The sequence below is a fragment of the Tachyglossus aculeatus genome, chromosome 4 (assembly GCF_015852505.1).
Source record: "Tachyglossus aculeatus isolate mTacAcu1 chromosome 4, mTacAcu1.pri, whole genome shotgun sequence".
In the NCBI taxonomy this organism is placed as follows: Eukaryota; Metazoa; Chordata; class Mammalia; order Monotremata; family Tachyglossidae; genus Tachyglossus; species Tachyglossus aculeatus.
Window position 1 is genome coordinate 65,220,680 of NC_052069.1, and position 27,929 is coordinate 65,248,608.

Below are 27,929 nucleotides of genomic sequence, written 5' to 3' on the forward strand. Positions count from 1 at the left end.
CTTTGTAGAACAATAATTTGAAGAAACTGTCAGGTAATGCATTGAAAAAGCTATTTATATCAGCACGACTTATGAATGAGGTTTCGCTGCTGCATAAACCTTCTAGTTGCTGACCAAACGCACACTTCAAGATCAATCGACGTATCATGTGATGTGACTTTGTAATGATAAGTTCACTTTTTTTGTATTCAGAAAGTAAAATAATTTAAGAGAACATCCAAAATACTGAGAATACATGTATGTGAAATATTTAATGTCCTTCATTATTATTCATAAAAGGTACATCATTTACATAGGATCCATCACATATAATAAAAATCTCATCTTAATGAAAAAAAATTCTGGAAAGTGTTTTATATGTTATCTTGTTTAATATACGCTTTAGATATACAGCTAAATAGGAATATTAAAAAATTCAGTTTGCAAGTGCTCCTTTTAACAATTAAAAAAGAACTCATTGGTAAGTCATTGTTTATCTTTACACTTTTTTCCTTGTAAAAACCATATGTGAATTAGACTGTGAAAGATCAGATCCTCTTGTAGATCAGGATATTTCTGTATTTTAACAAATTCATTCATTGCATAGTGGGCATGTAAACTGATCAGGGATCCATAGAGTTTACCCTAATATACTAAAATGTTGGTGAAAAGTGTTTCCACATGGAGTTTGCATTGCTGAGATTTAAAGAGAAGGAGGGTTTGTTAATGTTTGGATTTCTTTTGGTTTTTTCCTTCATGTTGTAATACACAGCAGTCGAATCAGATGCAAACATCATGAAAAGTTAAAAACCAAAGAAATCATTTTTACCAAAATAAAGCACTGCTAGCTTTTCTGGGCAGAACCTGTCAAGAATGCATTATTCTGCCTAGTAAGAATGTGCCCAGAGATATTTAAAATTAATTTAATCGGTTAAGTATGTATGTTTTCATAGAGTTAACTATTTTTGCATCAAATAAAATGTTTATTAATGAAAGCTATTTATTATACAAGAAACATCCAAGAGAAAAGTCATCATACAGAAATGTACACTATAGGTGACCGATGTAAGAGTGCATGCAGATTTCCTTTCTGGTTCTTTTTATAAATCAGAAACAATAGTACTAAAATTAGGGAATTTTGATCCCTTGCTCTCAAATGAGTGATCATTTTTCTTAGAATTTACAAAAATGCCATTTAACAGATATGACTAATACACATTAGCAAGCAGGTGGAATGAATGTATCTGGATTTCATTTTACAAGTAGTTGTGCTTGACAAATGTGTCTTTTAAAGAATAACTTTCCTCAAATCAGGGCTTGGGTGTATTACTGCCAGGTTGCTCTGGTTTATACACAGTTTTATCAAAATTTGTTTTAAACCACACATTTTTTTAAGCCTCCATTTGTGTTAGACACCGTAAAGAACAGAAGTTTTGTTAACATTCAGGAAATGACATTTTGAGTCTTTTTAATTTTTGGCTCAATAGATTTTTTAAATGTATGATTATCATAACCTAATATTGTCTTTGTCTTCACTGCAGTGGATTTCCGATCAAACTTTTCCCCTTCTTTTAATACTTTAGGGAATTTTCAAACGTCGGGATGTTTGGCTGTAATGCCCCAAGATTTGTTCTCCCTGAAAGAAATCATAGTGACAATTTATTAAACTACAGAGCAACCTGGCTTTTAGGGGTCTGCAATTTCTATTTGGTTTTACAAATATTCACTTGTGGCCCATATTCCTAACATTAAATATGAATCATATTTAGGTTATTTTTCATGCAATTACTTTAGCTGCTAATTATCTTTTTTTAGAATCATATGAGGCATTGCAGTAGCAAATCAGTGGGGCATTACTTTTTAGATCCATAAAAAAAAGGATTTAAAACTTAATTCTAACTTTCATTACATCGGCTCATCGCAGGCATGTATAGTGAACCTGTACCATAAGGTGGAGAGAAATTGTATTTTAAAATATTTATGAACTCCTCATTACCATTTTATCACCATTCAATCATAAATATTGGGAAGCAAAGAAACACACCAGTTCAGGGCGACCTTAAATAAAACTGATGGGAAAGAAAACTCCTTAGATTCAAAATGGTTTATTCACACAAATTTAATAGGATATATCACAATTGTTTGGTCCATAAATATTTAGGGGAAATAGTTTCTATACAATGCATTTATCAATAAACAAAGAAACATGGACAATTTTGCTAGACCACTTACTGTACTATAAACACGAAGCTCAATATATAAGAGAGTATTGAATTTATCAACTATATCTGAAAGAGTGCACAACTGCTTTCTATGACATGTTTTGTCCCCTCTAACAGGATACACCATAAAAAGAGTTTCAGAAATAAGAGGTAAAACAGTACAAAACTAGTGAGGTGTCAAAAGGGCTTAAAACAGTTAATTTAACAAACAACACATATATCCTGATTTTTCACAAACTTACTTCCAAGTTATAGTTTAAGGCACATAGTAGAACTGAGTTATAATTAGTCTACTTAATAAAGTAGATCTATAGTACCATAGATTGTTCTGTCATAGAACAAAATTTATAAGCATCAGTATTTTTACCTGTAAAAGTGTATTATTAAGATCTCAGCCTTACCAAGGTTGTTTGGTCTGGTTAGTGGTAAATGCCCAAAATGCAAGAGAAATAGGAAAAGTCAAGATTTAAGCTCCATAGAAGATGATAACCATACTTGCTAAATATATAATGGCAATCACACCTTTCTTCTGTTACAGTGTTAACATCTCTTCCATCATCTTTTTTTTAAAAAATAAGCTACCTTTCTGTGCTAATTTTCTAAAAACCCTGAGCAAAAGTTACAATAATGCACTTTAATGTGGGCAGTGAACTGTCAATATGTAACTACACATTTATACAGCCAAAAGGACACCTTTAAAATATATTAAATAGCCACTCTGACCACCAGAAAGATTTATGGGGCCTAAAAAGTGGAGTATATGTGCAAAGTTATTTTTAACAATCCACTAAAAGCAAGACATATATCTTGACTGTTTTATTTTCTGAGAAAATCCACAATCTAATCAGTATTAAACTACAACAGAAGCGTACAGATGAACATTCACCACTGCCCAGACCATTAAGATTTTATTTAAATTGTTTTAGGTTGCTATTGTAAACTAGGAAATGTATTCTGATCAGCATCCACGAGGCTTCTGAGTTTATCTACTTCAAGACTGTTGTCTCCAAATCCCCAATTTCATAAGAATGCTTTCCAACATATATGTTCTTTACACAAAAGTTTAAAAATAAAAGTAATGGTAATATTAAAAATAGCAAAATTAAGCTTGTTCATATATGAACCAATGCCCGATACGAACTCATGGAACATCTGAAATAAATTCAGAGGAGCAAGAAAAAATTTTTACTCAGCCAGACTGTCATACATCTTAATGAATCATATTTTGCTTATTTCCATTTTCCCTGAAAATAGGTCTTTTTGAAGAGAATTACATTCTAAACTTTCCTAGACTGCAAATTTTAATGGAATTAACACCGGGGAATGTAAAAATAATAAGCTGGGTTGGGTTCTATGCACCTGAAAGGAAAATTATCAACTTCAGAGTAGGTGTCCCTGGTTAAATCAGAGACTTTGTGTATGTGTGGCAAGGGTCACTTTTTAATGCTTTTGTTTGATCAGATCCTCCATTTAGATTTTGGGGGTGCATATGAAAAAGAGTAACTTCTTATTTAATATAAAAATGATGATTTTAAAAACCCCATAAAATTGCAAAACATAAAATTCTTATTTCGATACTTCATGAATCTGATTATTTGATGGGGCAACATGATTCTTTGCCCATGATGGCAAAATTCTTTTTTTTTTTTGAGATTCTGGAAATAAGTAACATACAATCTTAAGAGGCACTTATTAGACTGATCCAAAAATTTCCCTTCCATTTCCTAACGAAAGACCTAATGAGAAAATTTAAAAGTCCAAATACATTTTCGAGACAAAATGTTAGCTCTGACAAGACATTGCTGTAAACTCATCGGCCAAGTGGCTGCAGATGCTACACACCAAGCTGTTGTGGTTTTTTTTTTCCTTCTTTTTTCCCAAATATTTTGTGGGTTTCAAAAAAAAGTCTTAGTAAATAATAATAATAATAATAATTAGAATAATAATAAAAAAGAAGAAGAATTAAAAAAAAAATCCAATGTTAGAAAAGGTTCGTTAAGGTAGTTTGTGAGGGGCTTCCGGATTCGTGGCTGTCCAAGTTAGAGGTCACGGATGTCACTACAGTGATAGTGGGATTGGTCAGGTCTGTTAAAGTGGTCGCAGTGCCCGGTGGAGTGAGAGCGCCGCTGTCTGCCGAGGGCTGTGCTGGAAGCGAGGTGCCATCGGCTTTATCGACACCCCCATTCTCCTGCCGCAAAAGATTCCTTCTGAATTTGGCTCTTGCGTTTTGGAACCAAACCTGCAAACCAATCCCAGTTGATTTCTTTACCGATGTGTGTTGGGTTGTTCTTTGTTTGCTTTGATGGATGTGTCTCTTTTTTTTTAGTTCTGTTGCTTTTTCTTTGCTGGTCTTTTTTTTAATTTAAAAAAAAACTAGCAAATCAAACCAAGTAATCATTTATTCTCTACTTGATTTCGTGCGAAACCCCCTGATCAGGGCCCTGAGTCATGAGTTGAGGATGCGTTTAAATTAAAGTTTGGAGTTGGAACAGTGCTTAACAAATGCCATCATTATTATTATTATTATGGAAAAGCCACCCATCCCCTCAGCTTTCTGGTTCTTTGATCTGTTCTTGCCCTTTGAACTTGGGAGGACCATTTGCGGTATTTATGCTGGGGAAAGTGGAGAGTAACTAAAACTAAGCACCACCTGTCATGATCCATGCTCTGTCTTTCCCGAGAATAAAATATCCCTCACCTCCAGGTCACTGATTTAACAAGTACTGGGAAAAGGAGCGGAGACTTGAGAAACAAACATGACCAAGTAGAAAGAGCCCAGGCCAGGAGTTCGAAGACCTGGATTCAAATCCTGACCCTGACACTTGTCTGCTGTGTGACCTCCGGTAAATCACTCTACTATCTCTGTGCCTCGGATTCCTCAACTGCAAAAATGGGGATAAGTTTCCTGTCTTCCTCCCACTGAGATTGTGAGCCCTCTGTGGGTCAGGGACTGTTTCTGATCTGTTTACTTAGTATCTACCACAGTGCTTGGCACGTAGTAAGAGCTTCCCAAATGCCATTATTACTGATTATTCACTTTGGGAAGTGATTTGATATTCCGGTCTGACAGGCTGGGAATTTACTGCATCTTCAGTTGGTTACAGGGATTTCTACACCAATAGTGCCTCTGGCCTGTCTGGAACCAAGAATGGGACAACCAGATCAGCCTAGATCTGCGTGCCATGGGTCAGGGGCTATCAAAGGCAACACTGGCTATTTTCCAGAAACCTAAGGGCGAAGCCTAATTTGAATAAAATGGAGCAGAAGCACCCCATCACTCCCAACCCAACCCTACCTCTGAAGCCTAAAAAAAGAGGCACCTGTTCCAAGTCACAAAGCAAGATGAGACGGCAGTCGCTACCTGTCTCCATATTTGCAGGGAGAACTGAGCTGCACTTTCGACCCCCTGAGCCATTCTATGGGAGCCCTGCCGCCTCGTCCCACAGACACCCGCTAGGGATACAACTAAGGGGAAACAGCACAGGAAATAGCTGAAATTGCTCAGGGAGGGGAAGATACTGGGTTGACTGACAATGGGGAGGAGGAGTGGTTTGGCTCAGGCAAGGGGGAGACTTCTTTCTTACCTGCAGAACTCTCTTGGTCAGTCCTGTTTTCTGGGCAAGCTGTTTGAGGTCCTTGGCATCCGGGTTGTGATTGATAGCAAAGTAGGATTTCATGGTGCGGAGCTGGTGATGCTTGAAGGAGGTGCGCATGCGCTTGGTCTTCTGTGAGGGAGGGTAAGGCTGCTGGTCTCGGTCCAGGTGGTCCGCCTCATTTTCATTACAGCCTGCTAGAACGAGAATGAAACAACTGTTCAACGAGGGTAAAGTGGGGTGGCTGTTACTCCAAGAAGTAGGAGCCCAGGCTGTTAACTGGACCATATCGCTTTATTGAATTGCGACTGAACCGGCTTTCCAGGAAAAGGAAGGGAAGGCAATGAAGTGAGCTGACAGGTCCTAATTCCAGTTAGACTTCCCTGCCAGAGAAATTGTTGGGTTTTTTTTTCCTCAAGGCCCACAGTATGAGAAGCAGCATGGCTCAGTGGAAAAGAGCACGGGCTTTGGAGTCAGAGGTCATGGCTTCAAATCCTGGCTCTGCCAATTGTCAGCTGTGTGACTTTGGGCAAGTCACTTACCTTCTCTGTGCCTCGGTTACCTCATCTGTAAAATGGGGGTGAAGACTGTGAGCCCCCTGTGGGACAACCTGATCACCTTGTACCCACCACAGTGCTTAGAACAGTCTTTTGCACATAGTAAGTGCTTAATAAATGCCATAATGATTGTTATTATTATTTCAATAAGCAGGATTTGGACCTTGTTTTTAAGCTCCTATTTCCTCTATCTGCCCTCCCCTTGGTATGGCCTATGCATTGGCTGTGTACCACTTAAGTATCCCCCAGCCCCACCACACTTATCCTTATACTATACTACTACTAATAATAACAATAATAATGGCATTTGTTAAGCACTTATTATGTGCCAGGCACTGTACTAAGCGCTGGGGCAGATACAAGCAAATTGAGTTGGTCACAGTCCCTGGCCCATGTAGGGCTCACAGTCTCAATTCCCATTTTACAGATGAGGTAACTGAGGCCCAGAGAAGTGAAGTGACTTGCCCAAGGTCACACAGCAGACAAGCAGCAGATCTGGGATTAGAATCCATGACCTTCTGACTCTAAGGCCTGTGCTCTACCCACTACATCCCTATCTGTGATTTATTTTTGATGTCTGTCCCCTTGTAGGCTCTAAGCTTTACAAGGATTGTAGACAGAGATCATACTCATGGAACATCTAAAATAAATTCAGAGGAGCAAGGAAAAATTTTTACTCAATCAGACTTTCATACAGCTTAATGAATCATATTTTGCTTATTTCCATTTTCCCTGAAAATGGGACATTTTGAAGAGAATTACCTTCTAAAATTTCCTAGACAGCAAATATTAACGGAATTCACTTTTGGGGGCAAAAATGGACTTTCTGTATTGTACTTTCCCAACCATTTAGTATAGTGCTCTGCACAGAGTAAGCACTCAATAAATATCAGTGATGAATTGACTAATTGATTGATTGACTAACTGATTGATGTGCGCTCATCTCCCACTCACAGAAAGAAGAGCTTCTGGGCTCCTTCCCAGATGATTGAGAGAAATATCACAAAGCAATGTATTTCAAGCATTGAAAATCCAACTCACTAAAAGTGTAAAGCCGAGGAAAGGTTTTGGCCTTTTAAACATTCCAAACACTCCAAAAGCAAGAGAAAATTTTCAAGCGGCTTTAGGAGGAGGTAGCTTCGTCAACATCATTTTCAAAAAAGGATAAATGCAGGTCTTCTCTCCTTAATGGAATTAAATGCCACCATGCTTTCTGTGCTACTATATTGATAGAATTAAAAGTGGGATTCAAAGGAATTTCCTGGTTGGAGTCATTGCTGATAAATGTTTCTGGGAATAGGGAGTCTGGTGCACCCTTGTCAGGTTTGTGTTGCAAGACCCCTCCTAAGTTCCTTCCGAAATACCTCCAGAGAATTTATCCAGGCCACAGCCCAGGGTTAAAGTCAGTTAGGAGTTCTGGGATTTCATACACAGTACCTGTGCATGGAATCAGGGAAAAGAGAGTAGGAAAAGTATCCTCACTCGCCCGAGGAGAAAAGGGCAGCATAGAATCCTGTATTTTACTCTTCTTTTCACTGCTAAGCCACCATCCCTTCAGCCTGCAAGTGGGGTATAAACAGCCAATGGACCCTGAACCCCAGAACTTCGATGCTAGTGTGCAAAACTGCTTCAAAAAATGTTCTGTTCCATAATCAAGAATTACTCTTCCAAAGGGAATGAGAATGTCACCAGAATTTGTGCTATAGTATCCATCAGTTTCTATTAGGAAAGAATAAGGAAATAAAATATAACGCTAATTCCAAAACTAAGCCTACTTATATGTATATAGTGTGACAACATTTTCAAAATATGTTATTATAATCACTCCTAAAATCATCCCTGAGTAGTTTAGGAAATGTGATTCAAAGTACCTTCATTAAAACTGACTCATTGTTTCTGTTCACTGATATAACCATCGAATGCTACCCATGGAATGCTCCCTATCATATGCTACCATTGAATGAATCAAAAAATAATTATGGAAAAGCCTATTCTTTAAGTATAATAGCAGTTCACAGTCCACAGAGATACCAAAGTAAAAAAAAAAGGTACTACCCCAAAAAATTATATTTAAGCTAGCCCAGGCTATGGCAACCAAAGGCCTCTAAAACTTTGATATAGGGAACCCCCTCACCACCCCACCCCCACCTCTCCCCGAGTAAAGGATGAGGAGAGTAATTATTAAAAATCAAATAAGCACATAATGAAATCAAAATCAAATCTGTGCATTCAAATTCTATTATCCAACTCATCATTCTCAATCAGAAATCCTATTCTTTCTCCTGAGATAATGGAGAGGTTAGACTTAAGGAAAAGTTCCTTTAAAAATTTCCAAACTATTTTTTCTGAAAATATAGAAATTAATGAAAAAGCACCTCATGACCAGTAGTGCTTGTGTTTGGAAAACCAAAGCTCTAACTCCTTCAGATGCTATTGCAATCCACCTTCCATTTCAGAAATGCCACCCCCTGGGATTTCCATACTATTTTAACTTTAAGGTAAAGTGAACAGAATTTTTTAATTGAGCAATTTCTAGGTAAAATGTTATTTTTGAGTTAAGAAAGATTCTTTGAATTAAAATTAAGAATCTATTCAACCATGCTATCCTTTTTGTACTAAATAATAGCTCGGTATAGTTGCCCTCAAGAATGGCAATTATTTATAACACAAATATGGATTGAAAATGTCTCTTCCTAATGAATATAGTATGGTTTCGGAATAAAATAATCACTCCACTGACGTAGCCATATTTTAAACTGCTAGTTGACTAACAATGCATTTTAGTCCATTAAACAAAAGCATATGGGGGTATTCATATAGAGGTTATTAAATTATCATTTATTTCCTGCGGTTTAAACCAGTTATATAGCTTTCCGACTCGATTTATAATACACTGTCTTGAGATAGAAATCTTTTCAAGCAAATAATTTGGTACCTTTTGGAGCGATTGGGTTCTTCCCAGCCAACTTCTAAAGCTGGAAGGTTTCACTCCCTACATTAAAACGAGGAATGGAATGACAAAGTCTCTAAGTCAATCAATCAATCGTATTTATTGAGCGCTTACTGTGTGCAGAGCACTGTATTAAGCGCTTGGGAAATACAAGTTGGCAACATATAGAGACAGTCCCTACCCAACAATGGGTTGGAACCCAATCTCCACCTTCAAGAATAAACCCAGGGATAAACCCATGGTCGTTAAAAAATACTCTAAATAAAGAGTATTTCATTCCACCTTCCACCCACTAAAAAAATGATCCACCGGCTGATACCAGTCTAAACTGACGCTTAATAAATACTCCCAGCAGACACCACAAGAGGTCACTACCACATCCATTTTCCAATTGAAAGGTGCCGTGGAAATGGGAAAGATAAGATTTAGAAATAGCAATTTGGGGAGGAAGAAAACCTTCCTGTTGGATTTAAGGACACATAATCAAAATCACTTCTGCCCAAGTATGCATCCTATTGTGAACGACTCTCTATGAACTCTTAAAACCAACTCCACGACAACGTCTGATCACTGCTTTCCTTGATGGCCCATCAGATTTTTTTTTATAGGAAGTGTTCTTTTAAATCCCAAGAGTCCTGTCTGATTTTGTGGAAAACAGGTTTAACTTAAATGTGGGTACTCTGCTTTGGACACGGCCCACGTCGTCCCCCGGGCCTGGAATGCCCTCCCTCTGCCCATCCGCCAAGCTAGCTCTCTTCCAGGCCCTACTGAGAGCTCACCTCCTCCAGGAGGCCTTCCCAGACTGAGCCCCTTCCTTCCTCTCCCCCTCGTCCCCCTCTCCATCCCCCCCACCTTACCTCCTTCCCTTCCCCACAGCACCTGTATATATGTATATATGTTTGTTCATATTTATTACTCTATTTATTTATTTATTCTACTTGTACATATCTATTCTATTTATTTTATTTTGTTAGTTTGTTTGGTTTTTGTTCTCTGTCTCCCCCTTTTAGACTGTGAGCCCACTGTTGGGTAGGGACTATCTCTCTATGTTGCCAATTTGTACTTCTCAAGCGCTTAGTACAGTGCTCTGCACATAGTAAGCGCTCAATAAATACGATTGATGATGATGATGATGATGATGGACACATATTTCTTTCACATGCCAAACCCTAAATCCATATACTTTAAAGCATCTCTCTCCTCTAATTATCCACGTCTATCATCTCTCCGTGCATTACAGCCATAGTATCATTCATTCAATTGCATTTATTGAGCGCTTACTGTGTGCTAAGCGCTTGGGAAGTACAAGTTGGCAACATATAGAGACGGTCCCCACCCAACAATGGGCTCACAGTCTACAGATATCGTGTGGTTTGTTCGCTTATCCTTTCGTAAAAGCTTTGCCATATAAAATGAACTGTGAGTACTAATCTCAAATAGGTCTATAAATTTCATGGGACAACGCTATCCAAAACACACACACAGACACATGCACACACACACACACACACACACACTGTTCTGCATAGGAGATCCTGGGGGAAACAATCTTGGGCATCAGTGCGTTTTTTTTTTCTTATCTACACTTGATAGAGCTGATAGATTAGTAAATAGTTTACCATAAATAATTCTACCTGGATTGATGGGAATCAGTGCATTTCAGCTTTCATATTTAGGAAGAAATCAATGGCCTCTTGTCCTGTGTTTTGGGAGGAGACAGTACTGACGTTTTTCAACAATCTGAGTTTGGAAGGAGCCGTGGTTTCACTTCAAAGCAGAAACAGAGACTGGAAACCCAACCACACCCAGAGTCGACTGTGTGAGCACGTGCATATGTGTGCATATATGTGTGCGTGCATATGTGTGGCTGTGAATATCTATTTTTTTCTCGATTTTTTCAGGAGAAAGTTGACTAATCCTTAGAACACCAGAGAGTAACTCTCCGAGATGCATGATGCTGTGTGGCTCGAAGGCATTATATGTTGCCAACTTGTACTTTCCAAGTGCTTGGTACAGTGCTCTGCACACAGTCAGTGCTCAATAAATACGATTGAATGAATGAATGAATAAATAAAATAAGAATGAAAGAAGCAGCAATGTAAATTAATTCAAGTCACACACACACATTCTTTCATTCATTCAATCGTATTTACTGAGTGCTTACTGTGTGCAGAGCACTGTACTAAGCGCTTGGGAAGTACAAGTTGGCAACATATGGAGATGGTCTCTACCCAACAGTGGGCTCACAGACATACACACAAGCCTGCCGGCCACCCCCAAGCCCCCCAAGCAAAGCCCTTCCTCAAAGTATAGGGTTTCCTCCCTGGAAAGGGTTCTCTGAGTTATCCAAGGAATGATGAGGGCATTCCATGCTAACAGGTCAAGGAATCTGCGGTCCCTCCTATTAGCAAAGAACAATTCTTGGGCCTATTGCCCTGACTTAAGCCCAGCAGTGAATTGGTTCTGTTCAACGTCCTGCCTCCACCCAAGGCCCCTTACTGAGCTGCCCCCAAGGACAGGGACAATTGGAAAAAGGCAGGACAGGCCTGAACAGACTGGCCAGAGCAGGGGATACAGGGAGAAACTGAGACAGCCACATGAGGAAGAGCCAAGTAGGGCCAGGGCCAGGAACAGAATAGAAACAGGGTCAGGGGCAAGGACCGTGGAGAAGCAGGGAAGGACGGGGGTGAGATTGGGCTAGGGGCAGAGTAAGGGCAGGACAGGGACAGGAATTGGGCTAGGAACAGAGTAGGATAGCGGCAAGGCCAAGTTCAGGGGCAGGGATTGGGCTAGGAACAGAGTAGGGGCAGGACCGGGGCAGGAATTGGGCTAGGAAAAGAGTAGGATAGCGGCAAGGCCAAGTTCAGGGGCAGGGATTGGGCTAGGAGCAGAGTAGGGACAGGACCGGGGCAGGAATTGGGCTAGGAACAGAGTAGGATAGCGGCAAGGCCAAGTTCAGGGGCAGGGATTGGGCTAGGAACAGAGTAGAGGCAGGACCATGGCAGGAATTGGGCTAGGAACAGAGTAGGATAGCGGCAAGGCCAAGTTCAGGTGCAGGGATTGGGCTAGGAACACAGTAGGGACAGGGGCAAAGAATTGGGCTAAGAATAGAATCGGGACCGGGATAGGGGCAAGGATGGGAGCAAGAAATTGAGCTAGGAATAGAATCGGGATAGGGACAGGGGCAAGGAATTGGGCTAATACAATCGGGAAAGGAATAGGGGCAAGGAAGAAGACAAGGAATTGGGCTAGGAATAGAATCGGGATCTAGGCAAGGGCACGGACAGGGGCAAAGAATCGGGCTAGGAAAGGAGCAGAAGCAGGAACAGGGTCGGGGGCGTGGCTTAGTGGAAAGAGCACGGATTTGGGAATCAGAGGATGTGGGTTCTAGTCTCGACTCCACCACTCGTCTGCTGTGTGACCTTAGGTAAGCCGCTTAACTTCTCTGTGCTTCAGTTACCTCATCGGTAAAATGGGAATTGAGACGGAAAGCCCCACGGTGGGACAACCTGATGACCAGAGAAGCAGCGTGACTCAGTAGAAACAGCCCGGGTTTTGGAGTCAGGGGTCATGGGTTCGAATCCCTGCTCTGCCAATTATCAGCTGCGTGACTTTGGGCAAGTCACTTAACTTCTCTGTGCCTCAGTTCCCTCATCTGTAAAATGGGGATTAAGACTGTGAGCCCCGGGTGGGACAACTTGATCTCCTTGTAACCTCCCCAGCGCTTAGAACAGTGCTTTGCACGTAGTAAGTGCTTAATAAATGGCATCATCATCAACATCATTAGCCCAAAGCTTAGAACAGTGTTTGGCACAGAGTAAGTGCTTAACAAATAAGATAATAATAATAATAATTAATTGGGCTCAGGGACAGGGGCAAGGATGGGAGATGAGCAGGGATTGGGGGAGGAGCAGGGATTGGAGTAGAGACGGGGCAGAGCAGCATGGAGAATCAAGAGAATGGGCTTAGGAATCAGAGGATGTGAGTTCTAATCACGCCTCCTCCACTGTCTGCTGTGTGACCTTGGGCAAGCTGCTTAACTTCTCTGTGCCTCAGTTACCTCATCTGTAAAATGGGGAATTAGAGGGTAAGCCCCACGTGGGGCAACCTGGTTACTTTCTATTGCAGCGCTTAGAACAGGGCTTGGCACGTAGTAAGCACTTAACGAATGGCATAATTACTAGTATTATTAGAGCAAGTTAGGAAAAAGGACTGGGGCAGGGACCCGGGGAGGAATAAGGGCAGGAATAATAATAATAATAATAATAATAATAATAATAGCATTTATTAAGCACTTACAATGTGCAAAACACTGTTCTAAGCGCTGGGGAGGTTACAAGGTGACCAGGTTGTCCCACGGGGGGCTCACAGTCTTCATCCCCATTTTACAGATGAGGGAAATGAGGCACAGAGAAGTTAAGCGACTTGCCCAAAGTCACACAGCTGACAATTGGCAGAGGCGGGATTTGAACCCATGACCCCTGACTCCAAAGCCCGTGCTCTTTCCACTGAGCCACGCTGGAACAGAGGCAGAGATCCAGGGAAGAGCAGGGCAGAGGCCAGAGAAGGGAGAGAAGCTCTGCCAGAGTTGAAGCCAAACAAGGGCCCGAGGGAGGTGGATTAGGGCTGGCTCTGGAACTTCCTGGATTGGCTCAGTGGAAAGAGCCTGGGTTTAGGAGTCAGAGGTCATGGGTTCGAATCCCGGCCCCGCCACATAACAATAATGATGGCATTTATTAAGAGTTTACTATGTGCAAAGCACTGCTCTAAGCGCTGGGGGGGGGGGTTTACAAGGTGATCAGGTTGTCCCACGGCGGGCTCACAGTCTTAATCCCCATTTTACAGATGAGGTAACTGGGGCCCAGAGAAGTGAAGTGACTTGCCCCAAGTCGCCCAGCTGACAATTGGCAGAGCCGGGGTTTGAACCCATGACCTCTGACTCCAAAGCTCGTGCTCTTTGTCAGCTGCGTCACTTTGGGCAAGTCACTTCACTTCTCTGAGCCTCAGTGACCTCATCGGGAAAATGGGGATGAAGACTGTGAGCCCCACGTGGGACCACCTGATGACCTTGTATCCCCCCAGCGCTTAGAACAGTGCTTGGCACACAGTAAGCGCTTAACAAATACCGTCATTATTATTATTTGGAAAAATGCCTCCAACTGTTCTCGCCCCCAGGCCAAAATTCGGCCTTCTTCTCGCCCCTTCCCCTGGGGGAAAGTCAGTCAAGGACGAGGGAAGGCTGGACCGGTCCCCGGCCTGACTCGGAGTATTCTGGGCGTTCGGGCCTGTTTCTCCCCAAGGGGCTGAAATCGTGCCGCCCCTCCATCCCTCCGGACCACCCCAAACGGCCCGACCTTCTTCCCTGCCAGGGCTGGAGGGGCTGCGGGGTTCCATCTAGGTCCGGCAGGGATTTCGGGGACCCCCCACTCCCCAGGGGCACTGAGAGGGCGACGCTCGCAGAGGTGACTGCAGCCCTGGAGCCTATCAGGGTTTGAACTAGGGTGCGGATCCTGGACTGCCCTCGGCCGGGATGGGGGGTAACACCAAGGAGCGGGGGGCTGCTTTGCGGGGTGGGGAGGTTCCTCTCTCCACCCTGGAGCTGAGCCGGAGGTGAGCAGGAGCTGGACAGAGGAGAGCAGAAGTTGGGATATGGAGGGAGCAGGAAAGAGGAAAGAGATCGCAGGAAGAGCAGGAATTGGCCCTGGGTGAGCAGGAAAGAGGAAGGAGCTCGCAGGGGGAGGAGAAATTGGCCCTGAGAGAGAAGGAAAGGGGAAAGAACTCTCTGGAGGAGCAGGAGCTGGCCTTGGGAGAGCAGGAAAGAGGAAGGAGCTCCCAGTAGGAGCAGAAACTGGTTCTGGGAGAGTGGGAAAGAGGAAGGAGCTCCCAGAGGGAGCAGGAGCTGGTCCTGGGAGAGAGGGAAAGAGGAAGGAGCTCCCAAAGGGAGCAGAAACTGGCCCTGGGTGAGCGGTAAGGAGCTCCCGGGGGAGCAGGAGCTGGTCCTGGGAGAGAAAGAGGAAGGAGCTCCCAAGGGGAGCAGGAGCTGGCCCTGGGAGAGTGGGAAGGAGCTCCCAGGGGGAGCAGGAGCTGGTCCTGGGAGAGAGGGAAAGAGGAAGGAGCTCCCAGGGGGAGCAGGAGCTGGCCCTGGGAGAGTGGGAAGGAGCTCCCAGGGGGAGCCTGAGCTGGTCCTGGGAGAGAGGGAAAGAGGAAGGAGCTCCCAAGGGGAGCAGGAGCTGGCCCTGGGAGAGTGGGAAGGAACTCCCAGGGGGAGCAGGAGCTGGTCCTGGGAGAGAGGGAAAGAGGAAGGAGCTCCCGGGGGAGCAGGAGCTGGCCCTGAGAGAGAGAGAAAGAGGAAGGAGCTCCCAGTGGGAGCATAAACTGGTTCTGGGAGAGCGGGAAAGAGGCAGGAACTCCCAGGGGGAGCAGGAGCTGGTTCTGGGAGAGCGGGAAAGAGGAAGGAGCTCCCAGGGGGAGCAGGAGCTGGTTCTGGGAGAGAGAGAAAGAGGAAGGAGCTCCCAGGGGGAGTAGAAACTGGCCCTGGGAGAGCGGGAAGGAGCTCCCAGGGGGAGCAGGAGCTGGTCCTGGGAGAGAGGGAAAGAGGAAGGAGCTCCCAGGAGGAGCAGGAAAGAGTTGGAGAACGAGGGCTGGGTGGCGACCAGGACCGGGGGTGGGCAGCTGAATGTGGAAAGGGGCCGAGGTAGTCGCCGCCCGGGGACGGACTGGAAAAGGAAAGGTGACGGGCCTGAGACGAGGCGGGGTGTCCGGGACGCGGTGGACAGCCGGACGGACACCGACCTGAGCTGTAATTGACGATGTCCACCCCGAGGGCAGGGCTCTTCCTTTTCCGGGGTCGGCCCTTCTGCACGGTGCCGGGGCCTGCGCCGTTGAAGTAGGGCAGCGCCAGGCCTCCGCCCTTGGCCGCCAACTCGGTGTAGCTCAACTGCGGGGGGTAGTCCCCTTGCATTAGGGTCTCGAAGTGGGCCCGGCAGTACACCAGGTTGTCCTTCATGCCGAAGTGGTCGCCGGTGGTCAGGGTCTTGGTGCAGGTGGTGCAGGTGAAGCAGCTCAGGTGATAGACGGCCTCCCGGGCCCTCATGACCATCTCGGAGGCGGAAATGCCAAGGTGGCAGCGGGCACATCTCTGCACGGAGAACCTTCTGGAAGGAAACGGGGGCGGTGAGAGCGGCCGGATATGCTGCGGGATCCGGGGTTGGGAAGGGGGTGCAACCGCTTAGGACAGTGCTCTGCACACAGTAAGCGCTCAATAAATACGATTGAATGGATGAAAGCCGGGAAGAGGGGAGGAGACGGGGAGGAGGAGTACTTTCCAAGCGCTTAGCACGGAGGAGCAGCGCGGCTCAGTGGAAAGAGCACGGGCTTTGGAGTCAGAGGTCATGGGTTCGAATCCCGCTCCGCCACACGTCTGCTGTGTGACCTTGAGCAAGTCACTTAACTTCTCTGAGCCTCCGTTACCTCATCTGGAAAATGGGGATTAAGACTGTGAGCCCCACGTGGGACAACTTGATCGCCTTGTATCCCCCCCGGGCGCTTAGAACAGTGCTCTGCCCATAGTTAGCGCTTAACAAATGCCATCATTATTATTATTATTATTATTACAGTGTTCTGCATACAGTAAGCGCTCAATAAATAGGACTGAATGAATGAAAGCTGGGAAGGGGTGGAGGGAGGAGTACTTTCCAAGCGCTTAGTACAGTGCTCTGCACACAGCAAGCGCTCAATAAATACGATTGAATGAATGAAAGCTGGGAAGGGGTGGGGGGTGGGGGGAGGAGCACTTTCCAAGCGCTTAGTACAGCGCTCTGCACACAGTAAGCGCTCAATAAATGCGATCGAATGAATGAAAGCTGGGAAGGGGTCGGGGGGAGGGAGGAGGAGTACTTTCCAAGCGTTTAATAATAACAATGGTGGCATTTATGAAGTGCTCACTATGTGCAAAGCACTGTTCTAAGCGCTGGGGAGGTTACAAGGTGATCAGGTTGTCCCACGGGGGGCTCACAGTCTTCATCCCCATTTTACAGATGAGGGAACTGAGGCTCAGAGAAGTTAACTGACTTGCCCAAAGCCACACAGCTGACAATTGGCGGAGCCGGGATTTGAACCCTTGACCCCTGACTCCAAAGCCCGTGCTAGGACAGTGCTCTGCACACAGTAAGCGCTCAATAAATACGGTTGAATGAATGAGTACCCAAGGGAAATCCCAGGATATCAGGACAAACGGTCACACGTGTTTCGGCCGGAAAGGTGACGGAGACTCATCATCTGACTGATGGGAAGACTCCCTTTACTCTGAAATCCCGATTTTTGTCCCGGGAATAATCTGCCTCCGTAAACCTACATGGGAAGGAGAAGGTGAGCGTGCGCGGACCGTGTTTGCGCGTCTGAAGACGTGATCATGTAGGTTTAACAGAGACCCTACTCTTGAATCGCAACAAAGAGGGTCCGCATCAACATGTTTTCGGTGGGTTTTTTTTTTTCTTTAATCGATGAACAGGAGTTGAGTCTGGCAGGCTATTTTTTTTTTATCGCTTCCCTCGTTTCGGCTGAGAATTAAGAAATCAGGGCATATGGGAACAGGTCAAGAACAAATTCTGCAACCTTAAAATGCGTTTTAGCCACACTCACATACATGAAACTGTGTGTGTGTATTTGTGTAAATGGCGGTAGGAACGTCTGAGGATTAGGTTTCTTTCCTAAATCGGCTAGCAAATGCAAAACCTCATTACTTTTCACTAAGTGACTTTGGTTTCTATAAAGGATTTAGCCCCCGGATGGTTTAAAGCGCCATTAAGACCAGTCTCCTGCCGTTTTTTACAACATCTTTCCAAACCGGAAAACCCAATAAGGGGAGTCCATCATCTTACATATCAATCCGGCAATTAGGCGTGCTCTTTTTCCTCTTTCTGGGAAACGAAAACTAAATGCCTATCGCCAAATAGAGAAATAACTTTTGTAGAATTCTGCTTTTCCCCCATCCCCTAGCCCCCAGGACAAATTGCCGGGGAACTGAAGTTGGTGCGATGCGAATGTCCCGACCAGACAAAAAAAAAAAATAAAAAATGGGAACCAGGAAATCTCAGCATCGGGGATTTTCTGTGCCACCTCTTTCATTGTATTGCAGAAATCTGCTCGGGAGCTGAGGAGTATTGGTGAGAGACCTTTCCTCGGAAGGAAATAACAGGGATGCAGGGAATGGACTTGCACCCGACTTATGGGCAAGGGGTTGTCTCTATTGCTGTATTGTACTTTCCAACCGCTTAGTACAGTGCTCTGCACACAGTAAGCGCTCAATAAATACGACTGAATGAACGAATTGGCAGCCGGCCGCGTTGTCTCACTCAGGATAGGGCTGGGCGTTTGAGTACCTGTAATAATCCTCCTTGCAGTAAATGCTACCATCCTTGGCAAAGCAGGTGAGCTCTGACTCCAAAGCCAGTTTACATTCACAGCATTTAAGACACCTGAGGTGCCATTGTTTGTCCACAGCCAGCAGGTAATATCTGTCTGAGATCTTCCCTCCACAACCAGCGCACAAAGCAGGCTTTTCGGGACTCGAAGGGGGCAAGCTCTGTGAAACAAAGACACGAGAGAGGAGGTGAGTAACAAATAACGCAGGCAGGCGACCAGCCGAGCCTTATCCGTGTCCCGAAGAAGCGGGTGGACTCTTCCAGAGAGAAAGCGAAGTGCCGGGAAAGATCAGCTCATCAATCAATCGAACAATCAATCGCGTTTATTAAGCGCTTGTTGTATGCAGAGCGCTGAAGGTTGTGCATTTTAAAGAAAAGGGAAGCCATCTAATTTAGTAAGCCTTTCCGACTCGTACTCTCAGCATCTGAGTCCACCAGGCTACCTTTCTGTCCCTGAATGTGACAAACGATTTAACGGACTGTCGCACACCCCAAGCCACAGTTAGGCCTCACAAAAAAAATGGTAGGAGTGTATTAGCTAAGGTCTGGAAAGAGCTACAGAATTATGATAATTGCATGGTGTGTTGGTAATTGGTGCTTTTCGGCGTAGGCAAAAAAAAATGCGTGGAAAGTTGTGGTAATGCCTAGGCACAGTAGGGTGGATATGAGGTATTCGAAGCCTTAATAAGCACGCAATCAAACGCTGATTTTAAACCATCTTGAACAGTAGTTTCCAAGCGCAAACAGAATCTGACCAATCAAAGCAAATGACAGAAGGAAAAAAATGTATGTAGCTCTTCTACACGCGCTCGAGGATTATGTGGCATCATTTGTAGCTTAAAATTTGGCTTATCCTGAGAGCACATAAAACGTTATGAAATGTGCATTTCATGTATTGTTAAGTGTATGTGTGTCTCCCTTCTCTTTACTTTCCCAGGAACTTTGATATTATAGGTATCTATCTCGGTTAAAAATCAAAGTTTTTCAAGCTTTTTGTGAATGGTCCTACCTGAGCATCCGCAAGGATTCTCCCTGAGAGTCAGTCGTGGGCAGGATAGGCTCGAAATATCACCATTTTCTAAACACAAACTCTACTAAAGTTCGCGTTCTGCGCTTTAAAAACAGAGCGACACAAAAAGCCATCTGTTCGATCATTTCGTCAATGGAGCAAAAACGGGTTGCATTTTTTTCCTTTTTTCGGAACTCTAAAAGCAAGTTTTTGTCTTTGCCCCCAAGCACGGGGCACTCGGCCCAGTAGGACACACAACCACGCCCGCCTATTTACCAAAACAGCCTAAAAATGCTTGGACATTTTTCGGTCGTTTTTATTTCCCTGTCATTCCCGGTTTCCTGTCGTTTCCCTGTTAGCGATCCGCTAAAAAATGAAGAATCTTTCTCCCTTGAAATTATTTCTGCAGATATTCCTTAATTCCCTCTCAGAGGAAAAATCGTTGAATTACTCATCGACCCTCCAGTTTGGGGAGAACGAGGGGCTCCCTCCCCGTTTTACCAAATATTTCAAACCTTTGTTACCTTTTCAGAACAGTACTGTTCCCCGACTTGGGCTGGGCAATCCCAAAGAGACCGACCTCACTTAGAGGGGGGCCGAGTCGGGGAAAAGATCCGCGGCCGGTCTTTGCCCCCCAAGTCGCCCGGCCTGGGCCGGTGGCCTTGTTGAGCTTCGATGGACCCCAGGCCGCGTTCCCAAGCAGGAACCCTAATCCTTGGACGGCTTCCCGGGAAAAGGAGGAGGAAGGAAGCTCCCCGGATCCGATTGGGCTAAATCCCTCTTCCCCGGTCGACCGGGAGAGGATACCAAGAGGCAGATAGATTTCTGGCTAAGAGTCAGAAACTTGAAGAATGATGATGGCATTTGTTAAGCGCTTACTATGTGCCAAGCACTGTTCTAAGCGCTGGGAAAGTGGAACATCAGCCAACCAGGCACACATACACACACACCGCACTGTCCGATGCGGAAAGTTGGGTTGGAAAAAGGAGGGAAGGGGGAGAGGGAAGAGGCTCTGCTCGCTTACCGCTTCTCTGCCGTTCATCTGCCCTCCTTTGGCCAGGCGGGATTCCGTCTTGGATCTCCTCTCCATCTCCTCCATGATCCCTTGGATATGGCCTCCGGAGATCCCGTGGAAAAGCATGGCTGGGGGACGGAAAGGACAAGTATTTTCTTCTGCTTCCCGGCGGCTTCGGTGGCACCCCACTATTTCCATAGACAGCGCCCCGGGGCCTCGGCGCGCGGAAAGACAGTGCTACCGCGGGGGTTGGAGAATTGGGGAGGAGGGGGAGAGAGAGAAGGAGCAGGAGAAAGGGAGGAGGAAAAAGAGAGAGGACAGAGAGAGAAGCAAAGCTCCTTGCAACGGCTCCGAGGAGATGTGCAAAACAAACAAACAAGAAAAAATGAAATCACGAGAAGGAGAATCTTACTGCTCTGGAGAGATCAGGTTACTAATGGGAAACAACTGCAACGGAGGGGAGAAAAAAAAACTGGTGCAGAAAGAAACTAGTTTTGAACACAAAGAAAGAAAAAGAAGTGGTATTTTCCGCAGTCCCTGGCTGCTTTAAAGTTCTCGGTGCCTGTAGGTTGGATTTGGGACTGCTGCTTGCCGGCGCGGTGTCCAATTTGTTAAGAGACTAAAGCCAGCCCATTTTTGATAATTTAGTAGGAGGAGTTCTCTCCCTTGAGCGGCCACTGATTTTTATTCAGACAACAAAGACCTGTCATACTCTTCTCAACCCCCTGGTGATGGGCAAGTGGTGACAAACATTGCAATGGGGGGAGGAGGACGGAGGGAGTTTTATGTCCTCCTTCGTGAGCACACACACACACACACACACACACAAACACACCACCCCCATAAACGTACAAACACATATTCACACAGATAGATGCACTGACAAAGATAGACACATGGAAACACACACAGACACACGTACAAGTGCAAATACATATACACAGAGACATACACAGATAGACACACACATATAAGGACTATATCGAGGCAGACACACTCACACAGAGTTATGCACAAATACAAATAGCACACACACACACACGCACACAGACCTACCTCATAAACGTACGAACACATATACGCACAGACGTATGCTCACACAGACACATAGAAACACATACAGACACAGGTACATGCACATACATATACACAGAGAGGCATACACACATAATTATACGGAATATACCTAGGCAGACACTCATTCACACACACTTCCACACAAATACAAAGAGCACACACACATATACACACCATCCTCAGAAACGTACAAACACATATACACAGACATATGTGCACACAAAGACACATGGAAACACATACAGACACACATACACATGCAAATACATGCGCACAGAGAGACATACACAGTTAGATGCACACACATAGTTACAAGGAACATACCCAGGCAGACACCCACTCACACGCTTACACACAAATACAAATAGCATACTAGTAAGCACTTAAATACCTTCATTATTATTGTACACACACACATACACTTCAAAGTGTCCCGAGCGTTCGTTTTCTGAAGGGACCAAGCAACTATTTGTCCCCGGCTCGTGGGCTCGGGGTTGGAAAAGGGGTCTTTGCTTGGGGGCTGAGCATGACACCCCCTTTGAGGCCATGTAACAGGGATGGGAATGGGCTAGGCCCTCGGTGTGGAAGGCTCACTGTCTACATCAGATCATCTTCCCTTCCACAGTGGCCTGGCTCCGGCCTGGAGAAAAACTACCAAGGTTGCAGAAAAAACTACCAACCGGGCACTAGTTTGCCCGCTCTTCCTCCTGGTTCGGGGTTCCGAGGGGATTTTCATCTCCAAAACTCTGGCCCACTTAACCCGGAGGGCGAGGCCTGGCTACTCACCCTCTCGGGTTCCCTCTTCCCTCTGCAGAGGGCCGTAAACTGCAGTCGCCCCGGGGGAGCTTGCTAAACGTGGGAATGCGACTACCACCGCTACCCCCACCTTGGCTTTTGCCAGCAGTCACCTCGGGAGGATTTCTCTCGACTTCGAAATTCAAGCTGGGTAGGCCCGCGTTTGGAGAGTTCCTGCCGCAACCTCCAGCCTCACTCGTCCCGGCCGAGCCAGGGACCTCGCAGGAGAAGAGAGGGACTCGGGCTACTCCTAGCCTTCTAGGGCTGGTTTGGGGCGCGGTGGCTTGAAAAACTGTTCTCAGCCGGTAAGGGTCCAGGACTCTGTACTACTTTCCCAGTGCTTTCTTGCTGTTATTCGTCGAATTGAAAGTTCTTGCCAGTGATCTGCACATAGTAAGCGCTCAATAAATACGATTGATTGACTGTTTGAGACGGCAAAAACTATCAATCTCTCAAACACTCTCTGGCCCCACTGGCACCCACTGCTCCTCTAAATAAGAGGTCAGGGTCGAAGAAACAAAATCATATACTTGCACCTAGAAGCACATTCACAGTCTCTCTCTCTCTCTCTCTCTCTCTCTCTCTCTCTCTCTCTCTCTCTCTCTCTCTCTCTCTCTCTCTCTCTCTCCTTTCTCTCTCCCTTTCCCTGTCTCTCCCGCACCTTCTCCCTTTCTCTCCCCACTCTTCCTTTCTCTTCTTGTCTCCCCCGTCCCTCTAGACCCTTCCCTGTCTCTCCCCCTTTCTCTCTCCATCTCCTCTCTCTTCCCCATCGTTCTCCCCCCTCCTTCTCTCTTTTTCCCTCTCCTTGTCTCTCCTTCCCCTTTTCTCTCCCCTTCTTCTTCTCTTTCCTTCTCTAGCTCTTTCTCTTTCCCTGACCCTCTCCTTTTCTCTTCCCCTCTTCTCTCTCACTGACTCTCTATCCCTTTCCATGTCTCTCCCTATCTCCATCTCCTTCTTTCTCTTTTCTTCCTTCCTCCCTCCCTCTCCTTCCTTTCACTGGAACAGCTGCTGGCTGTTTCTCGACAACTCGGTCGGTCCTGTAGGATGATCCTGGCGGCGTTGCCCCCTCCCTCGGGCCCTGGGAGCTTCCTCACTAAACCAGCCCCAAATTAGTAAAGCAGACGGGCAGGGTCCCCGGCTCCAATTCCTGCCCAGAGCATCGCAGCCTCCTCTGTCGCCGTGCCCGAGAGGGCCCTTCCTGCTTTCTATAAAGAGACGGAATGAACGCCCTTTGCAGGCTGGATGGGGCTGCAACTCTCCGAGTGCCGGCATCTAGCTCATAAACCCCAATTCCACCCCGAAATGAAATCAATCAAGTGAAATAAGCTGGAGATTGTTTCCCTTTTCAGACGGCGCACTAGACGCGGGACAGCAGGGCTGCTATTTACTGTAAGTAATGGAATTAGCCCTTTGGATGGGATCCAATGAGCTCTAAAAGCAATAATGGTTACCAAACCCCGAGGATAGTCAGAGGGCAGCTCGGATGCCGGTTGTTTGAAAAGCAGATCCCTAGGCGGAGGCGGATTTCCTTCCGAGGAGTCGTTGCCTAAACGGGGAGGGGGGTGGGTGGGGGCAGAAGAGATAGGAAGGAGGCCAGCCTCTCCTTAGAGAGAGTCCATTAGTACGATAAACAAGAGCCCTCAAATCGCCAAGCCGTTCATCTTACTTCGGCAGTGATCCCCTTTAAAAAGCCCAAGTTGGTACGGTTTGGTTTGAAGGCAACCTTTCTTCCAAAAAAATAAAACCAAAGTTCCGCAGGTCAGTTCAGGATCAAAACTGAAGGAGGAGAATCCAGAAGCAAAAGCTTGAAGGAAAGAATAGGGGGAGTAAAGATGTGTGTGTGTGTGTGTGTGTGTGTGTGTGTGTGTGTGTGTGTTTAAAGTTAAGCTTTAATGGGCTTTAGGGTGTTATCTAAACCGAGAGTGACTTTTCATTAGGGTACTTTCCTGAATCCAGACCTGCCCGATTTCATGGAGTCAGCTGTTGGCTCTTTTGCCTCGGCACAATGGACGAGAGCAGACCAAGTACCCTTCGTGGCTCCTGCCTTCTCCTTGTCCGCTTCCTCCCGCCGGTTCAGCGGGAAGGAGATGGGAAGGTCCCTCGGCCCAGCGACCCTAGGAAAAAAAAGGGACGGACGGGGTTCTCCGGGTGGAAAAGATGGGGGCTCCCACAGGGTCGCCATGTGGAGGCAGAAAAAAACCGAGGAAACCCTAAGAGCGCGGGCCCTTCTCTCCCCCTCTCCGTCCCGGCCTTCTCGAGGACTAAGATGACCTGTTTTAGGGACGAATTAGCTATTTGAAGACCGCTCCGGACCGTACTGAACCACGTCGGGACGGATCGGACTGCACTGGACCGAATCTGATCCAACCGTGAGCAGAGCATTGTACTAAGCGTTAGGACGAGTGCAATAGAGGTAAAGGACGCTGTCCTCGAGGCGTTTACAATCTAACGGTTTGGAACCTCATCGGACCGCTTCAAACGCCCCCCCCCCCCCCACATCCCCACTCGTGACAGGGTGATAATAAGTGTGGTATCTGTTAAGCGCTTACTATGTGCCTAGCACTGTACTGAGCGCTGGGGTGGAGCCACATGGGGCTCACAGTCTAAATAGGAGGGAGACCAGCCATTAAACCTTCATTTTGCAGATGTGAAGGAACTGAGGCACGGGGAAGTGAAAAGACTCGCCCAAGGTCACACAGCAGGTAAGTGGCGGAGTCGGGATTAGGTCCCAAGTCCTCAGGTCCGTGCTAATTTCCGCAAGGCCTCGCTGCTTGGAAGGGATAGCTTGCAACCAGCGGTTGTCATGACAGGCCTTCTGATTCTACTGAAGACCTGGCCCGGTCTCCTCTCGTTCTCCCCCGAGGATCCGACCATTTCGGAACCTCCTGGGCCTCCCCTCGGTGCCCGGCGTCCGGAGGGAAAGGGCTCAGGGTCTCGGGACGCGACAGAGAGCAGCAGAGGGAGGCCGGGGAGAGGAGGCCGGGGAGAGGCCGAGATCCACTCCTACTCCTCAGTGGGAGAACTGGAAGAGACACCCCAGTTTCACGTGGCCAGTCTCCAACTGGGCAAACTGGGCAACTGGGCAAACAACCTTTGCTCCCTGGGGGGAACCGCTTCTTTGCCCGACACCTGACCAGTAGGCCACTTTGGCGAGCATCACCGCTGGGGATGTGCCTCGGGACTAGATAGATAATCCCTCCGGAGCCTCTTAGCCACGTGGCGGCCTGGGAGAGAGGAAGAGGCTGGGCTGGGTTCGTGCCCGGGTGCCCAGGTGAGCAGGGAACGATCGTGGGCTTGCCACGAAGCCAAATAATAATAATAATAATAATAATAATAATAATGTTGGTTTAGACTGTGAGCCCGTTTTTGGGTAGAGACCGTCTATATATGTTGCCGATTTGTACTTCCCAAGCGATTAGTACAGTGCTCTGCAGACAGTAAACGCTCAATCAATACGATTGAATGAATTTGTTAAGCGCTTACTATGTGCCAAGCACTGTTCTAAGCGCTGGGGTAGATACAAGATAATCAGATAGTCCCACGTGGGGCTCAGTCTTCACCCCCATTTTACAGATGAGGTCACTGAGGCCCAGAGAAGTTAAGTGGCTTGCCCAAGGTCACACAGCTGAGCCGAGATTAGAACCCACAACCTCAGACTCCCAAGCCCGGGCTCTTGCCACTAAGCCACGCTGCTTCTCCAAGTGCCAGTCCCCTGGGAGCGAGGGAGGAGAGCTATTCCTATCCCGCGCAGACGGAGAGGGAGAGAGAGAGAGAGAGAGAGAGAGAGAGAGAGAGAGAGAGAGAGAGAGAGCGGGAAGCGAGACCCATCCCTAACTCACCTGGCTGGAGGGCGGCCGCAACCTTCCCGCCTCCAGGGCTTCTTCATCTCTGCGGCCTTTATCTTCTTTATCTCAGTCTTTTAGACTGTGAGCCCACTGTTGGGCAGGGACTGTCTCTATATGTTGCCAATTTGCACTTCCCAAGCGCTTAGTACAGTGCTCTGCACACAGTAAGCGCTCAATAAATACGATCGATGATGATGATGATCATCAAGGGGCGAAGCGGGGGGGACGCGGGCAGTCCCCCCAAGCAAGCCTCTCTTACCTTGCTGCTTCGCCCCAAACCCGGTCCTTCGTGATGGATTGTCCTGTCCTCAATCCAAACCACCAAAAGGCTCGGTGGGCGCGTTCCCTCCCTACTTCTAGACTGTGAGCCCAGTCTTCTAGACTGTGAGCCCACTGTTGGGTAGGGACCGTCTCCATATGTTGCCAACTTGGACTTCCCAAGCGCTTAGTACAGTGCTCTGCACACAGTAAGCGCTCAATAAATACAATTGATTGATTGATTGGGACTCCCCACGTCTCTGCGTCTCTCTGTCTGGGTCCCTCTTTCCCCCACCCCCTTTCTCCCCTCAGCCTCCAATATACAATTGACGCGTCTCTCTCACCTCTGGCCCTCCCCCTCCCCGCTCCTGCCTGCCTTGATTTTCTATTTATGCTTCCAGGCCGGGGGCGAGGGCGCTCGAAATGGAAGTGGGGAGGGAGCTGGAAAGAGACGGGAGTCGAGGGGCGACAGGCGGATTTCGGCCCTGTGACCCTCAGGCAACGGGAGAGGTGTGAATGGGAGCGGGGGCTGCTGGCTGAAAAAAATAATAATAATAATGACATTTATTAAGCGCTTTCTATGTGCAAAGCACTGTTCTAAGCGCTGGCGAGTTTACAAGGTGATCAGGTTGTCCCATGCGGGGCTCACAGCTTAACCCCCATTTTACAGATGAGGTAACTGAGGCCCAGAGAAGTGAAGTGACTTGCCCAAAGTCACACGGCTGACAAGTGGCGGAGTGGGGATTTGAACCCATGACCTCTGACTCCAAAGCCTGGGCTCTTTCCACTGAGCCATGCTGCTTCTGAAACCCCCGCTAGGGATGGGAAGGGCATCTCTAGAGGTGCGATGGGCGGACAGCCTCGCTCCGAGGCCCCTGGGTGAGGGTCTCCTCTGCGGCCTCGGTCCGAGATCCTCCCTCCCTCCTCCAACTCCTCTGGAGAGGGGGAAGAAGGGCAGCAGGTCCTGGGGGTAGGCCTGGCTCTCTCAGTTCCCGGCCCCTCCTTTCACTAGAATAATAATAATAATAATATTGGTATTTTTAAGCGCCTACTATGTGCCAAGCATTGTTCTAAGAGCTGGGGGAGATACAAGGTAATCAGGTAGGGCACAGTCCCAATTTCACATGAGGCTCACACTCTTAATTCCCATTTTATAGACGAGGTAACCGAGGCCCAGAGAAGTTAGGTGACTTGCCCAAGGTTACAC

At 46.6% G+C, this 27,929-nt stretch overlaps 1 protein-coding gene across 8 annotated transcripts; it reads right to left on the reverse strand.

Moving 5' to 3' along the window:
- Nucleotides 1-399: 399 nt before the first annotated feature.
- Nucleotides 400-26,815, reverse strand: LHX9 (LIM homeobox 9). Of its 8 annotated transcripts, none has more exons than XM_038745890.1 (6): nucleotides 26,724-26,815; nucleotides 20,757-20,875; nucleotides 18,682-18,884; nucleotides 16,094-16,455; nucleotides 5,786-5,991; nucleotides 4,158-4,440 (listed from the first exon to the last, which is right to left on the reverse strand). In XM_038745890.1, the coding sequence occupies exons 2-6, from the start codon at nucleotides 20,871-20,873 to the stop codon at nucleotides 4,183-4,185; spliced, it is 1,146 nt and encodes a 381-aa protein (XP_038601818.1). In that variant the 5' UTR covers nucleotides 20,874-20,875; nucleotides 26,724-26,815; the 3' UTR covers nucleotides 4,158-4,182. The 8 variants fall into 8 exon arrangements, with proteins under 8 accessions (XP_038601820.1, XP_038601819.1, XP_038601818.1 ...); XM_038745889.1 differs by lacking the exon at nucleotides 26,724-26,815 and adding an exon at nucleotides 24,578-24,639; XM_038745888.1 differs by lacking the exon at nucleotides 26,724-26,815 and adding an exon at nucleotides 21,160-21,883.
- Nucleotides 26,816-27,929: the final 1,114 nt, after the last annotated feature.

Coding starts and splice junctions, on each gene's coding strand:
- LHX9 (XM_038745885.1), bottom strand. CDS start 20,945: ATGGAAATAGTGGGGTGCCACCGAAGCCGCCGGGAAGCAGAAGAAAAT. Junction 16,456..18,681: donor TGCAAGGAGGATTATTACAG/GTACTCAAACGC, acceptor GTTTCCTTCCAG/AAGGTTCTCCGTGCAGAGAT. Junction 4,441..5,785: donor TGACCAAGAGAGTTCTGCAG/GTAAGAAAGAAG, acceptor ATTGGTTTGCAG/GTTTGGTTCCAAAACGCAAG.